This window comes from Conger conger, chromosome 7 (genome assembly GCF_963514075.1).
Source record: "Conger conger chromosome 7, fConCon1.1, whole genome shotgun sequence".
Taxonomy (NCBI): Eukaryota; Metazoa; Chordata; class Actinopteri; order Anguilliformes; family Congridae; genus Conger; species Conger conger.
Genome location: NC_083766.1, coordinates 25,697,473 through 25,713,226, shown reverse-complemented (window position 1 = coordinate 25,713,226; position 15,754 = coordinate 25,697,473). Strand labels below are relative to the sequence as shown.

The following is a 15,754-nucleotide window of genomic DNA, read 5'->3' as shown; positions in this document are numbered from 1 at the left end:
TTCTCCCAGGTAGTTAGATGAAAAGTGAGTGCTTCTGATTGGCCAGACTGTATTTAGACCTGACTCCCCGGTAAAGGGAGTGTGGAAAACCAGGAAGTTCTTGGCCCTTGAGGACTATGATTTGACAATCTCTGATTTACAACAACTGAACACACACTGATCAGATTCTCAATGCTGTTTTCACTGGCTTTTCCGCCATCTAGTGGTGAAATGAGGCACTGCCGCACCCTGCTGAGGGAGCTGTTGAACTGCACTCGGGCCAGCGTTCACAGGCGGCCATTTTGTCTCATCCCAGGCCCTATAAAAGTCCTCCCAGAGGAGGAGAGACGGTACTTAAACATGCAGGATTAAGCGTGGACGTACAGCCGCTCAACCTCTCTCCCGCAGGTGAGGCAGGTTGTCTTTGTTAACCTGACCAGCAAACCCCCCACCCCCCTGTTTGTGGCCGCAGGTTGGGCCGGGTGTTGGGTACACTGGTTCATTGGGTTCTGAGAGTCCTGTAATGAATAAGACAATTAGCCTAATGAAGTGCAGGAGTAGCGGGAGCTGCCCCTGGCGCTAAAGTAACGGCAGGTCCCTGAATATGCATGCGCTGCGGCCTTGGCCACGTCTAATAGCCCACACATGGGCGCATACCAATCACAACATTTAACCACAAGCCACCGCTCCCAGTGTGCCTGTGCCACTAATCAGAGTTATTGGTGGCATTATTTAAGGATGGCTTCTCTCACAGACGCAACACCTGGCGTACGGTTTGCAATAACACCCCGCTCCCCTCCCCTCTCAGAACCGACGCCACGCATCGAACGGGCCGTGCGTGCGGAAGCGCGTCGACATCGCAGAGCGATAGCCGAAGCCTGCGTGTGCGAGAATGTCCGCGCTTTCCGTCAACGCGGCAGGATAACAGCCAAAGGCTGTAAACGCTGATGAGAACGTGGGCTCTTTCCTCCTCGTGACTCAACGGTCTGCGAGCTGTAGGCGGGAGACACGTGGGCTGGGATATGTGACAGAAGCAGCCTCAGGCGGGCCAAATAGGATCACCTCACCGCGCCGGGTCGGGTCGGGCCTGTGGGGGAGGAAGGAGGAAAGTAAACCAGGAGACGAGAGGAGGAGGAGGAAGAGGAGGAGGAGGAAGGGGGACAGGCCGGGAGGAGCCGCAGCAGACAAACCTCAACTGAACCGTGATTGTCTTTCATCCAAACAAACAAAAAAAAAACAAAGAAAGGAAAGCGGGGAGGAGTTTGCTTTGGCCGGCCGCAATGTCAGCGCCGGTAGTTTACTCTCCTGAGCAGCGGGCTAGCGGAGGCTAAGATAATAGGAGCTACCGCTCAGGGAGACGAAACGAGAGGAGAGCGGTGTTGACTTTACGGACCCCCCCCCACCCCCCCTTCCCCTACGAGCCCGGGAGGAAATGCTGGCTGCAGCGAGCAGGAAGATAAACAAGAGCTCCGTCTGCAGACTGTCGAGTTAGCGTCCACCGCTCTTATATCATCGCGGAGGGTAATTGTGCAGATGTTGACAGCTGGCCGGAGCATATCTCCTGAACCCGGTGACAGGGCGGCCGTGAATCGCGGCGCGCGGAATGAAGGATGACGTTAACCTCGCCGTGCCGATCGGGAGAGTAACCACAGTTTGTGTTCATCATCGCAGAACACATCGCTCCCACCGCACGCGCCCCCGCTCCCCGGCTACTGCAGCGACCGCCGGCCGACTTACTAACAGGTTTAGCAAAGCCGTTCAGCACACGCAGAAACCAGGAAGATGACCAATGATTGGTCGCGGTATTTGTCTTGCACCTATCATTTGTTGGATTCAATAATGAATAAGTTTACATTCCGAATTCTGCAACTCGAAACGAAAACAAGACAAAATGCATGCCAACATATCGACTGATGCACGTGATTGGATGAGAGGCAGATAAAGGGCATTGAGACATTCTTACTCATGACTGCTCTAACACACTGCCATCCCACATGAAACAGATACGAACTAGCATCTATTAAGTTGTTTTTCATTTTTGTTCATACGTAGCTCCCTTGTTGCTTTTCACGACAGAATGAAATTCATAAGGATTTGTTGGTCACAGCCTTCCTGCTGGAGGCCTCGATTACACAACAGGCCTTCGCCGAGGACCCATCCCACGGCTTGCTCGCCCGAGCGCGGCTCATTCCCGGCTCAACGCCGCCATCTGCAGGCCGCCGTGGTTCTCACACGGAGCGCGGCGCAGGAGGGCCACACGGGGGCCTCCGTCACGGCCCAGTGCGAACAGACAGGCGACACAGACGGGGCAAACTCTCCAGACGCGGAAACATTCAACCGGAAACATCGAGGGACGCGATAAAAGGGCGAGCAATCCCAAAGGACTCGGAAGGCGAGATGAAACGCGTTAAACTGAAGGCTTTTGCGTACGACGGGCCCCCGGCTCCTAACGTCCGCATGGTCTCTCTGGCCCCATGACAACCGATGCCTTCCCCCGCTTTCCAACCGGGGCCCCGATCGCACGGCAGAACTGAAACGAGGGCAAACCTCCTCACCCCTTACCCATCCCTTCAGATTTTTTAAAAGTGAACCCAGATGTCGGACATCTGGTATTGCGCGTCTGTGTCATGTGAGCACGGGCTGTTGTCCAATGGGAGCCTTGAGAGCGAATGGCAATGTGAGAAAATGGCCGCCCGCTCTTTGAGAAAACCGTGACAGTCACCCTCTGTTACTGCAGGGAGCACTCACAGTCAACAGAGCGTTCACAGACAGGCACCTCCAGGACAAAAGACTCTTTATAATTTACCTCACAGCTTTATGGAACTGTGTGTGTGCGCACGCTTGTGTGTGAGGGGGATATCGTGGGGTGATGGGGACAAATCACAGGATACTCCGAGACCCAACAAACACCTCTCTGCCCCAACATTCCTACCCAGAATTCACGTGTCCGTGACAGGGCAGCGTGTGAGCGCACGTTTAGTGACTGACCCAGCCAGATGTGGGATAACAGCAAACAGTGGTGTTGTTGAACATGGACACAGAAGAATAACACACCACACACTTTGTACAGGCAGAGCTGTCCCACCATTCAAAAAAAACCTAAGAAAGGTCAGGATATATATACAGTCCCATATATTGAGTTCTATCAGTAGCGATACAAAACGGCTAATTTTAGATACACCCACACAGCGTCCAGGACCCCAGCATACTTCTCCCACTGCGGTTTTGGTAGACCTTTGGTGGACTTCAGAAACTCCACAATCAGCTCCAAACACTCTGACCAACAATGTCCTCTCCTGGTGGGGCACCCATGGGGGAAATGTGGTCTTTTCCTCTGCGTCCACCGGCTCCAGATCGCTACAGAACAGCATCTGCTTCTGATCACTGCAATATGTGGCCTTAGAATGACTGCAGTGGAAAAGGAAGCCACAAAGTATGTGTGCAACAATAAAAAAGAATGGCAAGTTAAAACGATGCCAAACACATGAACCTATTTATACACACGCACACCTCAAATAATAGCCCACCCACTTATTTCAAATTTCAAGATGGTATTTGAGAACAATTTATTAAAGAACTAAAGGACACAAATATGTTCATGTGTAAGTATTTATGTTATGTGTAGTTCAATAATGTATTTAATTTATTTTCTTGATTTGGCTCTGTAAGTGAAGAATTTCAGACGTATGCTTGTGCAGGCATGTGTGTGTGCGTGTGTGTGCATGCATGCATGCGAGTGTGTGTGTGTGCATGCGCGGGCGTATTTACACAAATGATTGTAGCTCAAGAGAAGACTAAAGAAGAAAACGCATTTCACACTTGCACAGTATTTTAATCATAATAAAAAAAGACTGGATTAATCAGCCTACATATGTGAGATTTGCCCCTTGTATCAGGAAAATAACTAATTAAATCAAACCTTGTGCGTTACGAACCAGGAGTGTGTTAAACAATGACAAAAACCAGGAGCACACCCACCGTGTTTTAATGCACATTTCAGCATAAACAGAACTACTGCTCGTGGCCAGTTTAAAGTTGAAATAAATACACTGCTGTTTGAGTGCACCAATTCAGCATGTTCTAAATCTACAAAAAAAACATACTATAAACCTTCGGCAGCAGCGAACATGAGGCCATTAGCACAGTTAACGACAGACTAACCTCCTGGATCATTACTGTAACTGCAGGGACTCTTTCTGGAGTCAGGTCCTTGAACTCCACCCAGGACTCAGGTTAGGGGCTGAGAGACAGATTCACACTCGACTGTTGGCATTGGCTTTTTATTTCTATAAAAGTCCAGAACACACATTACAAGTCTCTGAAAAGGTTTCGAGGCTGAGCAGAGCTGGTTCTCCTCTTGTTGACCCGGGCTCCTTTCGTTAGGAATGATCAGGGAGACCTGGACAATCTCCACAGGGCGTTACATCGATAACATCAGCCCCACGAGCGGCGTTTCCACAACACAGACTGCGTGCGTCAGGCCTGTCCAAGAGCTTCAGGACGCTGCCGGCTCTGAGCTTCCCACGTAACCCGGTTTGTCGCGCCGTTAATTATTCGATTTTATTTTTTCCCCTAATGGAGTCTCATGAGCACTCTGGCACTTTCAGTGGAAACTCCGCCCCCCGAACAGAGCCCATTCTCACGACACAAACACAGACCCTTCCTCCGGGACCTTGTTAGCGTGGAGAAAGGGATCATGGAATAGTGGAGGATAAATGCTTGAACGCTAGACAATGTTCCATGGGAGCAAAAACTAAACGTGACGAGGACAGGCAGGTTTTAATCAGGCAGACGTGAAGACACCTCTACACTGACCCGGTACCCGGCCTTCGGTAGGAATGAAGAAAAAACAGGACCCATATGGTGCAAGGGCCAGGTAGCAGTGAGACAAAATCCAAGCTAAAAACAACAGAAAATCTTCACAAAATGTCTGCTTTAATACAAACTCAAAGTGAGGTGCCACAGTACAACTGTGGGAGCAGTTCGTTCCTGTCCACCGAGTCAACTAACACACACGCACGCGCGCATACACACAAACACACACACACACGGACACAAGCATACACAGACACGCAAGCACGCACTGCCAAGTAAACTCCAGGGAAAGGAGGGACACTATAAAAGGAATGCAAATGTGAAACGCTGGAATTAAACACTGAAAGAAAGGTCTGGAAAGAGTAGAAACGTACATTTCGGTTCGTTTCGATGCTTGTGTGAAGATTGAAAGAAAAAAAAGAGAAGAAAAAACAGAAAAAAAAAAAAAAAAAAAAAAAACTTAGCTCGTTTCAAAGTCATGCTTAACCCCAAATGAGTGAAACGGCTATCAACATAAATATTTGCTTTAACAGTAAATATAATAAAACTTGCCTTTTTTTTTTTTTCTGCAATGTTAACAAATTCTTAAAACGAACTAAGTGGGTGATTCAATCTAACCACCAATTAGTTCTCTTATTTAGCATTTTAGTGAGGGTCTTATGCCTGTGCTGAGTTTTTTAGATTCTGATATCGTTATGAGCTGGGAAGTTACTGTACCAAAGTGAAAGAAATGTCATTAACGTCTAAAAGCATAAACTATGGTGGTGAGATTGAATACCACACCGTGATGTTCTTTAGTTTTGCACAACACAGGTGGAAACCATTACTGAAGGCCACATCACTCCTAAAGAAAATAATTTTACAGTAATGTACAGTTCCATACATACAAGCTAAGACGGCCTTGTGCTGGGCTCTGAGAGAGAGTTTTGTGTCACTGGTGCTGACCGTGGTGGGGGTCAGAGTTTGGAATGTGCAGGACAGTTTTGGGGTGGGGGCGCGGGGGCACGGCTGCTCTCTCTGTCCTGCAGCGTAGCCGTGTCTGCGGGGGGGGGGGGGGGGGGGGGGGTTGCTCCGCTCAGAAGACGGAGATCAGGGCGAACACACCGTACAGCAGGGCACAGGGGTAGGCCACCAGCAGCTGCTGCCCGTCCATGGCCAGGGCGGAGATGAAGATCTTCGACGCGGAGAGGCTGCACCACCCGATGATGGCGGCTGTGAGCACTATTCCCATCAGGCCTCTGGAACACAGGGGGGGGGGGGGGGGGGGGGCGGGGGGCATGGTGTTAGGACATTGGTGTTCGAAACTACACATACTATATTTCAGGATTTTCTTTTTTTTTTTTTTTAGATACTTTTTCAGCTTTATTGGACAGTATATAGAGACAGGAAGAATGGGGGCGAGAGAGAGGGAAAGACATGCGACAAATTGTCAGACGGTCGGATTCGAACCGTTGACGTCGCGGCTCGCAATGAGCATGCGGTCAGTGCTCTGCAGGCTGCCCCACCGAGACACCCCATATTTCAGGATTTTAATTGGAACGTAGTACATGTAGCAAGCTTATGCTAAATATGTGGTTTTGCACACAGCCCGCGACTCGCTTACGACTCGTTTCTACGGTTCCCTGGCATCATTGGCTGTCTAAACCAGGGGTGTCCCATGTTAAGGGCCAGGGTGGGTGCAGGTTTGTTTTAGCCCAGCGCTGTGACACCTGGTTCTACTCACCAAGATGAAGGCCATGATTATTTCATTAGTTTAATCAGGTGTTGTAGCGCCAGGTTTAAACAAAAACCTGCACGCACATTGGCCCTTTTCAGCTCAGATTGGACTCCCCAGGCCTGACCCTCACTGATTCCTCAGTTTGTTCAACACAAAACTATTCCATAGTGATCACCTATGGAATAGTTTTCCAGGTCTTGTAGTAGAGGCAGAAGTCTGGGGGCTTTTAAGGCCAGGCTTGTAGGTGGGCGGTGAGCACCAATTACCCTTTTTGGCATGGAAACTGCCAATCATTGTTTGGCTGATAACATAATAACATATTCATAATTGAACAGTGATATACTACAGGGATATAATAACACATCCCTCATTTAATAACAGAAAAGGGATAGAATAACACATCCCTCATGTGATAATAGAACAGTGATATAACACAGGGAGATAATAACACATCCCTCATGTGATAATAGAACAGTGATATAACACAGGGATAGAATAACACATCCCTCATGTGATAATAGAACAGTGATATAACACAGGGAGATAATAACACATCCCTCATTTAATAACAGAACAGGGAGATAATAACACATCCCTCATGTGATAATAGAACAGTGATATAACACAGGGAGATAATAACACATCCCTCATGTGATAATAGAACAGTGATATAACACAGGGATAGAATAACACATCCCTCATGTGATAATAGAACAGTGATATAACACAGGGAGATAATAACACATCCCTCATGTGATAATAGAACAGTGATATAACACAGGGAGATAATAACACATCCCTCATGTGATAATAGAACAGTGATATAACACAGGGAGATAATAACACATCCCTCATTTAATAACAGAACAGGGAGATAATAACACATCCCTCATGTGATAATAGAACAGTGATATAAAACAGGGAGATAATAACACATCCCTCATGTGATAATAGAACAGTGATATAACACAGGGAGATAATAACACATCCCTCATTTAATAACAGAACAGGGAGATAATAACACATCCCTCATGTGATAATAGAACAGTGATATAACACAGGGATAGAATAACACATCCCTCATGTGATAATAGAACAGTGATATAACACAGGGAGATAATAACACATCCCTCATGTGATAATAGAACAGTGATATAACACAGGGAGATAATAACACATCCCTCATCTAATAACAGAACAGGGAGATAATAACACATCCCTCATGTGGTAATAGAACAGTGATATAACACAGGGAGATAACACATCCCTCATGTGGTAATAGAACAGTGACATAACACAGGGAGATAATAACACATCCCTCATTCAAGCGTTTCAGTCACAGACCTGGGTCAAATACACAATTGTTTTGGAATCAAATCATTTTCCGAGATTTACTGAGCTCGTCTGGTGTATTGGAACAGATTAAATACTCAAACATTGCAAACTCCACCTTCTGGCCCTCTTGGCTGGCTCAATTGCACCAGGCACGATCAATCAAGCACAGAAAAGCAAGTCCAAAACCATTACATAACTGACCCAGGTCAGCTTCACTGTCTCTTTTGCCAAGTAGTGAAGTTATTATTGTGAAACAGGGGTGTTCTGGGGAGGGATGGGACGGGAGTAGGGGTGGGGGGGTGTACTCACTGCAGGGAGAAGAGCACACCGAAGCTGGAGAGGAGGATCATGGGTAGCAGGCAGTAGCCCAGCACGCTGGCCACGCAGCCAAAGGACACGCCCGTCATGCTCATGAGGTTCAGCAGGCAGTACATGCCCAGACAGCCCATCACACTGATACCGTACACGTAGCCAAACTGGATCTTACCCGCCTGGGACACAGAGAGGGGGAGAGAGAGAGTCAGAGAGAGTGAGAGAGAGCCCATCGCACTGATACCATACACGTAGCCAAACTGGATCTTACCCGCCTGGGACACAGAGAGGGAGAGAGGGGGAGAGAGAGAGGGAGAGAGAGTGAGTGAAAGAGAGAGTGAGAGAGAGAAAGCCCATCGCACTGATACCGTAAACGTAGCCAAACTGGATCTTACCCGCCTGGGACACAGAGAGGGAGAGAGGGGGAGAGAGAGAGAGAGTGAGAGAGTGAGAGAGAGTGAGAGAGAGAGAGAGAGTGAGAGAGAGTGAGAGAGCGAGAGAGAGTGAGAGAGTGAGAGAGAGTGAGAGAGAGCCCATCGTACTGATACCGTACACGTAGCCAAACCGGAAGTTACCCGCCTGGGACAGAGGGAAGGAGGGACAGAAACACAGACGTGACTCTACGTCTGAGCAGGGATCTAACCAACCCTGCAGCAGCCATCAGTTTTCTATGACATTTTCATTACAAATATATAATATCTCCGAAATATTATTTAACACTGCAAAAGTCTGATTCCTGTTTAATACCTTTTGGGAAACCTGTAGAATTAGCAGTCTTCCAGCAATACCTGCTGCAAACCAACATTACTAGGTGTGATAGTAAACATTAACCTAAGGTTAATGAGTTCAAGAGAAAGCCGCGTCGTCATCAAAAAGAAACAAGCAAAGAGCCTGTGCAGACACACCGCCCTCTAGAGGCCATCTGACAAAATGCAGGCTCAAGGCAAACTGTCTGAGTGAGTGAGTGACTGAGAGAGTGACTGAGTGTGCGACTGACTGAGTGAGAGACTGAGTGTGCGACTGAGTGTGCGACTGAGTGTGCGACTGACGGACTGAGTGACTGAGAGTCAGTGACTGAGTGACCGAGTGAGTGAGTGAGTGTGTGAGTGTGTGAGTGTGTGTGAGTGTGTGAGTGAGTGAGTGAGTGAGTGAGTGAGTGAGTGTGTGAGTGTGTGAGTGTGTGAGTGTGTGTGAGTCAATGTGAGTGTGTGAGTGTGTGAGTGAGTGTGTGAGTGTGTGAGTGAGTTAGTGAGTTAGTGAGTGTGTGAGTGAGTTAGTGAGTGTGTGAGTGAGTTAGTGAGTGAGTGTGTGAGTGAGTTAGTGAGTGTGTGAGTGAGTTAGTGAGTGAGTTAGTGAGTGACTGATCTGACTTTGCCACCTCGTTCCCCCGGCCACATGGTGTGCCGTGGGACAAATAATGTACTTTTTATTTAATTTTTTACAGACGTGGAAAATTCTCAGAAGCTTTTCTGTGACTTTCCAGGAGACTCCTCAAGGACTTTGCGGCCTTTAGGGAGTGTGTAAATCTCTCCCTGCTTGACAGCAACGCTCCCTGACACACAGCTCCCCGTGGATAAAATGGAAGCGCTCGAACCGGCAGCCGCGCAGCTCAGAAGGGCACCGCCGTATCCCAGCATCCTCAGGGGCGCCAAAATGACCTTCCGCGTTTGAATGAATGTAATTCACCACAAAGTAGCCTGAGCATTTGCCTTTTTGTTTGAAAAGGGCACCCAGTGGCGCTCATCTCAAACTGCACCGATGGTCAGCCTTTCTCTCCTCTCCGTGTGCATTTGCGGTAATTATGTAAAGCCTGTAATTTTTTTTCCCCCCCCATCTATAAGTGCTGTTCTGATACTATTTTTGGAGCAGACAAGTGACAGGCGGGTTTGTCACACTGCAGGTAGCATTACAGGGGGGTGGCAGGTTATAGTCCTACAGCCTAGTGGCTAAGCAGGGTGTGTGTGTGTGTGCGCGTGTGTGCGCGTGTGTATGTGTGTGTGTGTGTGTGTGTGTGTGTATGTGAGTGTATGTGAGTGTATGTGAGTGTATGTGTGTGAGTGTGTGTGTGTGAGTTTATGTGAGTGTATGTGTGTGAGAGTGTGTGCGTGTATGTGTGTGCGTGTGTGTGCGTGTGAGTGTATGTGTGTGCGTGTGAGTGTATGTATGTGTGTGTGAGTGTATGTGTGTGCGTGTGAGTGTATGTGAGTGTATGTGTGTGCGTGTGAGTGTATGTGAGTGTATGTGTGTGCGTGTGAGTGTATGTGAGTGTATGTGTGTGCGTGTGAGTGTATGTGTGTGCGTGTGAGTGTATGTCTGTGCGTGTGAGTGTATGTCTGTGCGTGTGTGTGTGTGCGTGTATGTGAGTGTATGTGTATGAGTGTGTGTGAGTGCGTGTATGTGTGTGAGTGTGTGTTACCAGCAGCAGCGTGGCTCCGAAGGCCAGGCAGAACACCATGGGCCCGGCCAGGTCTGTCTCCGTCATGATGCTCCCGTCCGACGCCTTCAGAGGGTGCAGCACCGTCAGGGTCTTCTGCCAGATGTGGTCAAAGTTGATCCCCAACTCTGCGCGGGAGGAACCAAACCTCATCACACATGTCCAATACAGGTCAGCCCAATACAGGTCAGCCCATCACAACACCCTGCGCTGGCACACTGGAACAGGAACCGTCTCTACACACCAGACCTGGGTCAATTATGCATCTTATTTTGATTCAAACTATTTTCTACACTTTACTGAGCTTGTCTGACATATTGAAACCAACATACCTTACCTTCTGCTTCTATTGGCAGGCTTAATTGCATCAGGCAAGATCAATAGAGCACAGAAAAGTATTTGAATCCAAAACAAATGTATAATTGACCAAGGTCTGATACATACACACATACACACACAAACACCAAAGTAAACCCACCTAATAGGGTGTTCGGCCATGACTGTTCTTGACAGAACTGGTTGCTTTCACCCCTAGGGTGAAATTTGCATTTGACTCGCACTTCAATTCAATTTCACTTGCATAGCGCTTTTCACAGAAGAATGTCACAAAGACGCTTTATAGAGTAACAGAAGGGCAAAAAGGAAGAGGGCAAACACCAGGCCAGAGCCCCAAAATAGCAAATACATGAGTTAAAAAAAACTCCCCAGTGGAGAGAAAACCCTCTGGCTTTGGATTAATGCATGGGCATCTCAATATGGGAGTATGCGCTCCCATCCTGTTCTCCTACCATCCTGTTCTCCTACCATCCTGCCTCCTACCATCCTGTTCTCCTACCATCCTATCCTCCTACCATCCTGTTCTCCTACCATCCTGCCTCCTACCATCCTGTCTCCTTATCTAACAATGCCTTTCCCAGTGGGCACAGAGGGGTACTGACTTGCATCTGAAGCTGAGCCCCTAAATGAAAACGGAAGATCCCTGCCATCGGGCCCTTGAACAGGCCCTGAACCCAGAAACCGCTCCAGGGGATTTACCCCCGTTCTCTCTCTCTCTCTCTCCCTCTCTCTCTCTCTGCTTTCAACTGTTCTCTCTGGCATCTCTCCCAGGGTGTCCTTGCAAAAGAGAAACTCGTCCCCAACGGACCTCCCCTGGTTAAATGAAAAAATGAAAGAAACCTTTAGACACCACTGCTTATGAAATATCGGCAAGATGAGCTGCCTTAAAGTTTCTTAACGTCACTAAAGTTTCTATCCCAACAACAACACCCCTTTCAAAGTCATCAACGTCACCTCTTGCAATCCTGCTAGCTATAATTACGGGCAATCAGACCAAACCTTTTTAAAATTAATGAGCCTGTGTCAGCCACATTTGCGTGATAACCTTTGTTTTGTGTGTACGTGACGTTCCATTTATCCAGGGGTTTTCACCGTTAGCTCACCTTCTGTACCTCAAATTATTCAAACACTAGAGTTTAATTGAGTTAAAGCATCCCCAAATATACAACACCGTATTGAACACTTTCAGCGTGTGCAGTGTGGAATCAGCTGGGCTTGGTTGGTCTTAACATAACTGTAACCTATATAAAGGTTTAGGTGCACATACAACTAAACGTCGAGTAATTAAGAGTAAAATTAGCAGTAGCATTCCTCCCGGATGGGTCTAATGGAGTCTGCAGAGCAAATACAGTGAGCAAATAAGGCAAAAAAAAAGAAGAAAAGAAACCTTCTATGTGTTTGTAAATGTGAGAGTCCTTTCTACGCTCTTCTGTCTTTCTCAACAGGAAACAGAAGAGTTTAACATAACGCTCACGTTAATGTGAAGTTGGATTGTGCAATTCCGAAGAGGGGCCGATTCCATTGCACTGTGTCTCCACAGTTGACATATGTCCCATTTAGTGCACACACGCACACACACACACACACACACACACACATTCAAAATATGGGGTGCGCACAAATGTAAGTAGGTCTGGCTCTCTCAGGGGGATGGGGATTTTGAGGCTACGTCCTGCTGAAACTCAGGCCAGTCCAGATCCAGACTGTCCAAAACACCACTGTCCCTGTCCCACTTATGTTACTTACTGAAGGGAGAGTTTTCATAAACCCCCAAAAACCAGTGCAGGAACACATTGTTTTGACCAAATCAGAGCAGTTTGACCAATATTTAATTATTTTGGATTCAAACAGTCTCCTGTGCTCAACTGACCTTGCCTGGTGCAACTGAGCCAACCAAGAAGACCTGAAGGCAGGGTTTGCAGTTTTTGAGAGTATTCGATAGGTTCCAATACACCAGACAAGCTCAGTAAAGCATAGAAAAGTAATTGAATCCAAAACAATGACACATTTGACCCAAGTCTGCAGCAGAATGTAGCGATTGGATTTTTTAATATAAATTAAATTAATTATAAGATAAATTAATTATCACACCCACACCCACAAACATATACACATACACACAAACACACACATGCACGTGCACACGTGCACCCATATGCAGACACACAGCCCCCCACCCCCAAAAAATAAAGCCTTACCCTCCAGCAGAGGTGGCTCGTCATCGAAGCCGCTGCCGTAGACAGGCTGGGTGGAGGCGGGGGGGAAGGATGGCGTGGGCTGCAAAATCTGCCCCGTGTAAGGCTGCTGGGGAGGAATCATCCCTGGGGTGGGGTAGCCCCCCTGCTGGGAGTAGTCATACTGACTGTAGGGCCTGAAGGAGGAGAGTCCGGTCAGTGTGGCTCTGTGGTCGTACCGAGCGTGCTATCCTACACCTCCAACCCCGAGGGGAGCGCTCAAATATCAAAGGGGCCAAGGCCAAATCCACCTCAATTCAGGACATGCCGATAGCCAATCCCTGGACTGAAAATGCCTGTGGCATTCTATGAGGAGTTTAAAATGTTAGCTCAATTTCAATTAACCCTAAGGCAGGGGGTCAGAAACTCTGGTCCTGGAGAGCCGCAGGGTGTGCTGGTTTCATCTTATCACCTTTAAAATCGGCAACTGATTCAGACCCCAGGAAAAAAGGTGAGACAAGCTAACCGTGCAATCAACTGCTCTCCAGGACCAAGGTTGTCGACCCCTGCTTTAAGGTGTACGATCTCAAATATGCGATAATAACGTTCTGATGTAACGATCGCTACCGCTACATGAAAGAAATGTAGTTCTAGAACACAGACTCCCAAAGATCCTGCTCTACAAAAATTTTCCAAAGATCCTGCTCTTCAAAAGGTAAATAGAGAGAACTGAGGGGGAATTGATTTCAGGCTGATTTCCCTCCAGCAGTGATTGCACACTCTTCTGGACCCAAAATAACCGTTAAGCTCTTTATTTACCTCCAGCATTCCTATCTCCACCCACCGTTGGGGGAAATGGGTAAACCAGCAGGCAAAATTACAGTGAGTGAAACTTAAGACTGGAAAGATAATGTGTCATTTCAGGCTTTAAACCCAGGCTGCAATGACACAGCTTATTATGCTGCGGGAGAACGCAGACGTGTCGTTCCACCGACACCGCATGTGGTTTATCCTCAAGCAAAGCAAAGGTCACATTGTAACATATTGTACAGAAACCTGCTGGGTCTTGCACCTGTGCCTTGTGTTTCGTGCTGCAGAGGTGATAAAACACATACTTGTTGTAGGGATCTTCAGAATTACTGTAGCCATACGCAGCTTGCCCTTGGTCATCTATGCTGTAGCTGGTCTGGTAGAAATCTGTGTTGAAGTTGTCAAAGCCTGACATTTCAGAGCCTGGAAGAAGAGAGGTAATCGGAGATAAAACTCAAACCGACATCTCACATCAATGGACTGCCTTTACTTTAAGGGCAAATAGAAAATACCACAGAAAATGTGTCAATGACAGCAATCACAAACTGGAGGAATTGATTCCAGTGTTGAATAAATTCGCCTGGCATCATTTTAAATGAACTGTGGTCAGGATTTCTACTTCTCAGGGCTAGAAAGCATGGGTTTTAGGAGCTTGCTAGCCAGCTATACACCGGTAACAGATAATGGCAAAGAAAGGCCACAGGGAGTAGTTCTTTGAGTGGCCCATTTCATATTACTGTGGAGAGGATTGCCACCTAGCTAGCTTACTTGCATCAAATGCCCTAGCCAATTCTTGGTGCCTAGTTTCACAAGCTATTCCAAAATATATTCTGCTATAACATATATTCAAACAAATCTTTTTAAAAAAGATTGTCTGTTTATGTTACTGGCTAACTAGCTAGCTAAATCAGTTTCAGTGGGTGGTTTCATTTTGCTAGAATGCTCATCACTACCATCTGCATCGTGGTAACCACATTAGAAATACTACAGTTTTGGCCAATTAAAATGATAAACCGCTTTATTATGTGACACCGTTACCTGCGCTCATTAACGTCAGCTATACTGGTTAGCAAGCTGTAGTAGGTTAGCTAGCGAGATAATCAGCCATTACATATAAGTCGATGGCTAGCATAGCATTGTGGAATCATTAGCTAAAAGAGAAATACCGTATGGAAAATTAGTGTTTAAGATAAATTAAATACAGCTAAATATATATGTAGTGAACAACGTAACACGATATCTTGCAAGCCACTACGTGACAATTTAGTAAGAATTCTTACCCGTCAAGACCGTTCCTCTTTACAGTACCAAGCTACACTTCCAGCTTCACTGCTACGTGTCAACAGAAAGTGAACGGTACTGCTTCCGGATCATACACGTAGGAACGTCAAATATAGGCGGCGCTTATATTCTTGTTTACATACCGCAAACAGAGAACCCTTTGAGAAGTTTGATATGAGTGATCTCCATTTAACTACGTTTAGGCTACTAGTTAGTTGGGCACTAAATTGTAAATGTGGGTCAAAAACTGAGATAATTAAACTTGTTACCATTTAATGCACTGTTAGCGCACTTCTGTTTAGGTAAATTCAGAATTTTCATTATAAAGCAGACGTAACTGCATTATTTGTTATGTTAAGTGTCCTCGTCATTATTAGCCAGACATATGAAACTGTTATGACAGAACCAATGGATTTATTTCTACAGTCTACAGACAGAACACGTACAAAATTAACTGCATTAAGACTACTGCGCATGCGTGTTGAGCCTCAAAATGGCTTCAAGGTCGCCCTGAATGGCCCTCCATTCGGAATGTAGGCTAGAATCGACTTTGCTACATGA

At 46.8% G+C, this 15,754-nt stretch overlaps 1 protein-coding gene across 1 annotated transcript; it reads right to left on the bottom strand.

Moving 5' to 3' along the window:
• Positions 1 to 4,243: 4,243 nt before the first annotated feature.
• Positions 4,244 to 15,268, bottom strand: yipf5 (Yip1 domain family, member 5). The gene is made up of 6 exons (XM_061248683.1): positions 15,193 to 15,268; positions 14,218 to 14,335; positions 13,127 to 13,299; positions 10,575 to 10,720; positions 8,156 to 8,337; positions 4,244 to 6,032 (listed from the first exon to the last, which is right to left on the bottom strand). Exons 2-6 carry the CDS (start codon positions 14,325 to 14,327, stop codon positions 5,870 to 5,872), a joined length of 774 nt encoding a protein of 257 aa, XP_061104667.1. The 5' UTR covers positions 14,328 to 14,335; positions 15,193 to 15,268; the 3' UTR covers positions 4,244 to 5,869.
• Positions 15,269 to 15,754: the final 486 nt, after the last annotated feature.

Excerpts from the sequence above, each read along its gene's own strand:
- yipf5 (XM_061248683.1), bottom strand. The coding sequence starts at position 14,327 with ATGTCAGGCTTTGACAACTTCAACACAGATTTCTACCAGACCAGCTAC. Across the intron at positions 13,300-14,217 it reads TCTGAAGATCCCTACAACAA|GCCCTACAGTCAGTATGACT; the intron begins GTATGTGTTTTA and ends CTCCTCCTTCAG. Across the intron at positions 10,721-13,126 it reads CGAGCCACCTCTGCTGGAGG|AGTTGGGGATCAACTTTGAC; the intron begins GTAAGGCTTTAT and ends CCTCCCGCGCAG.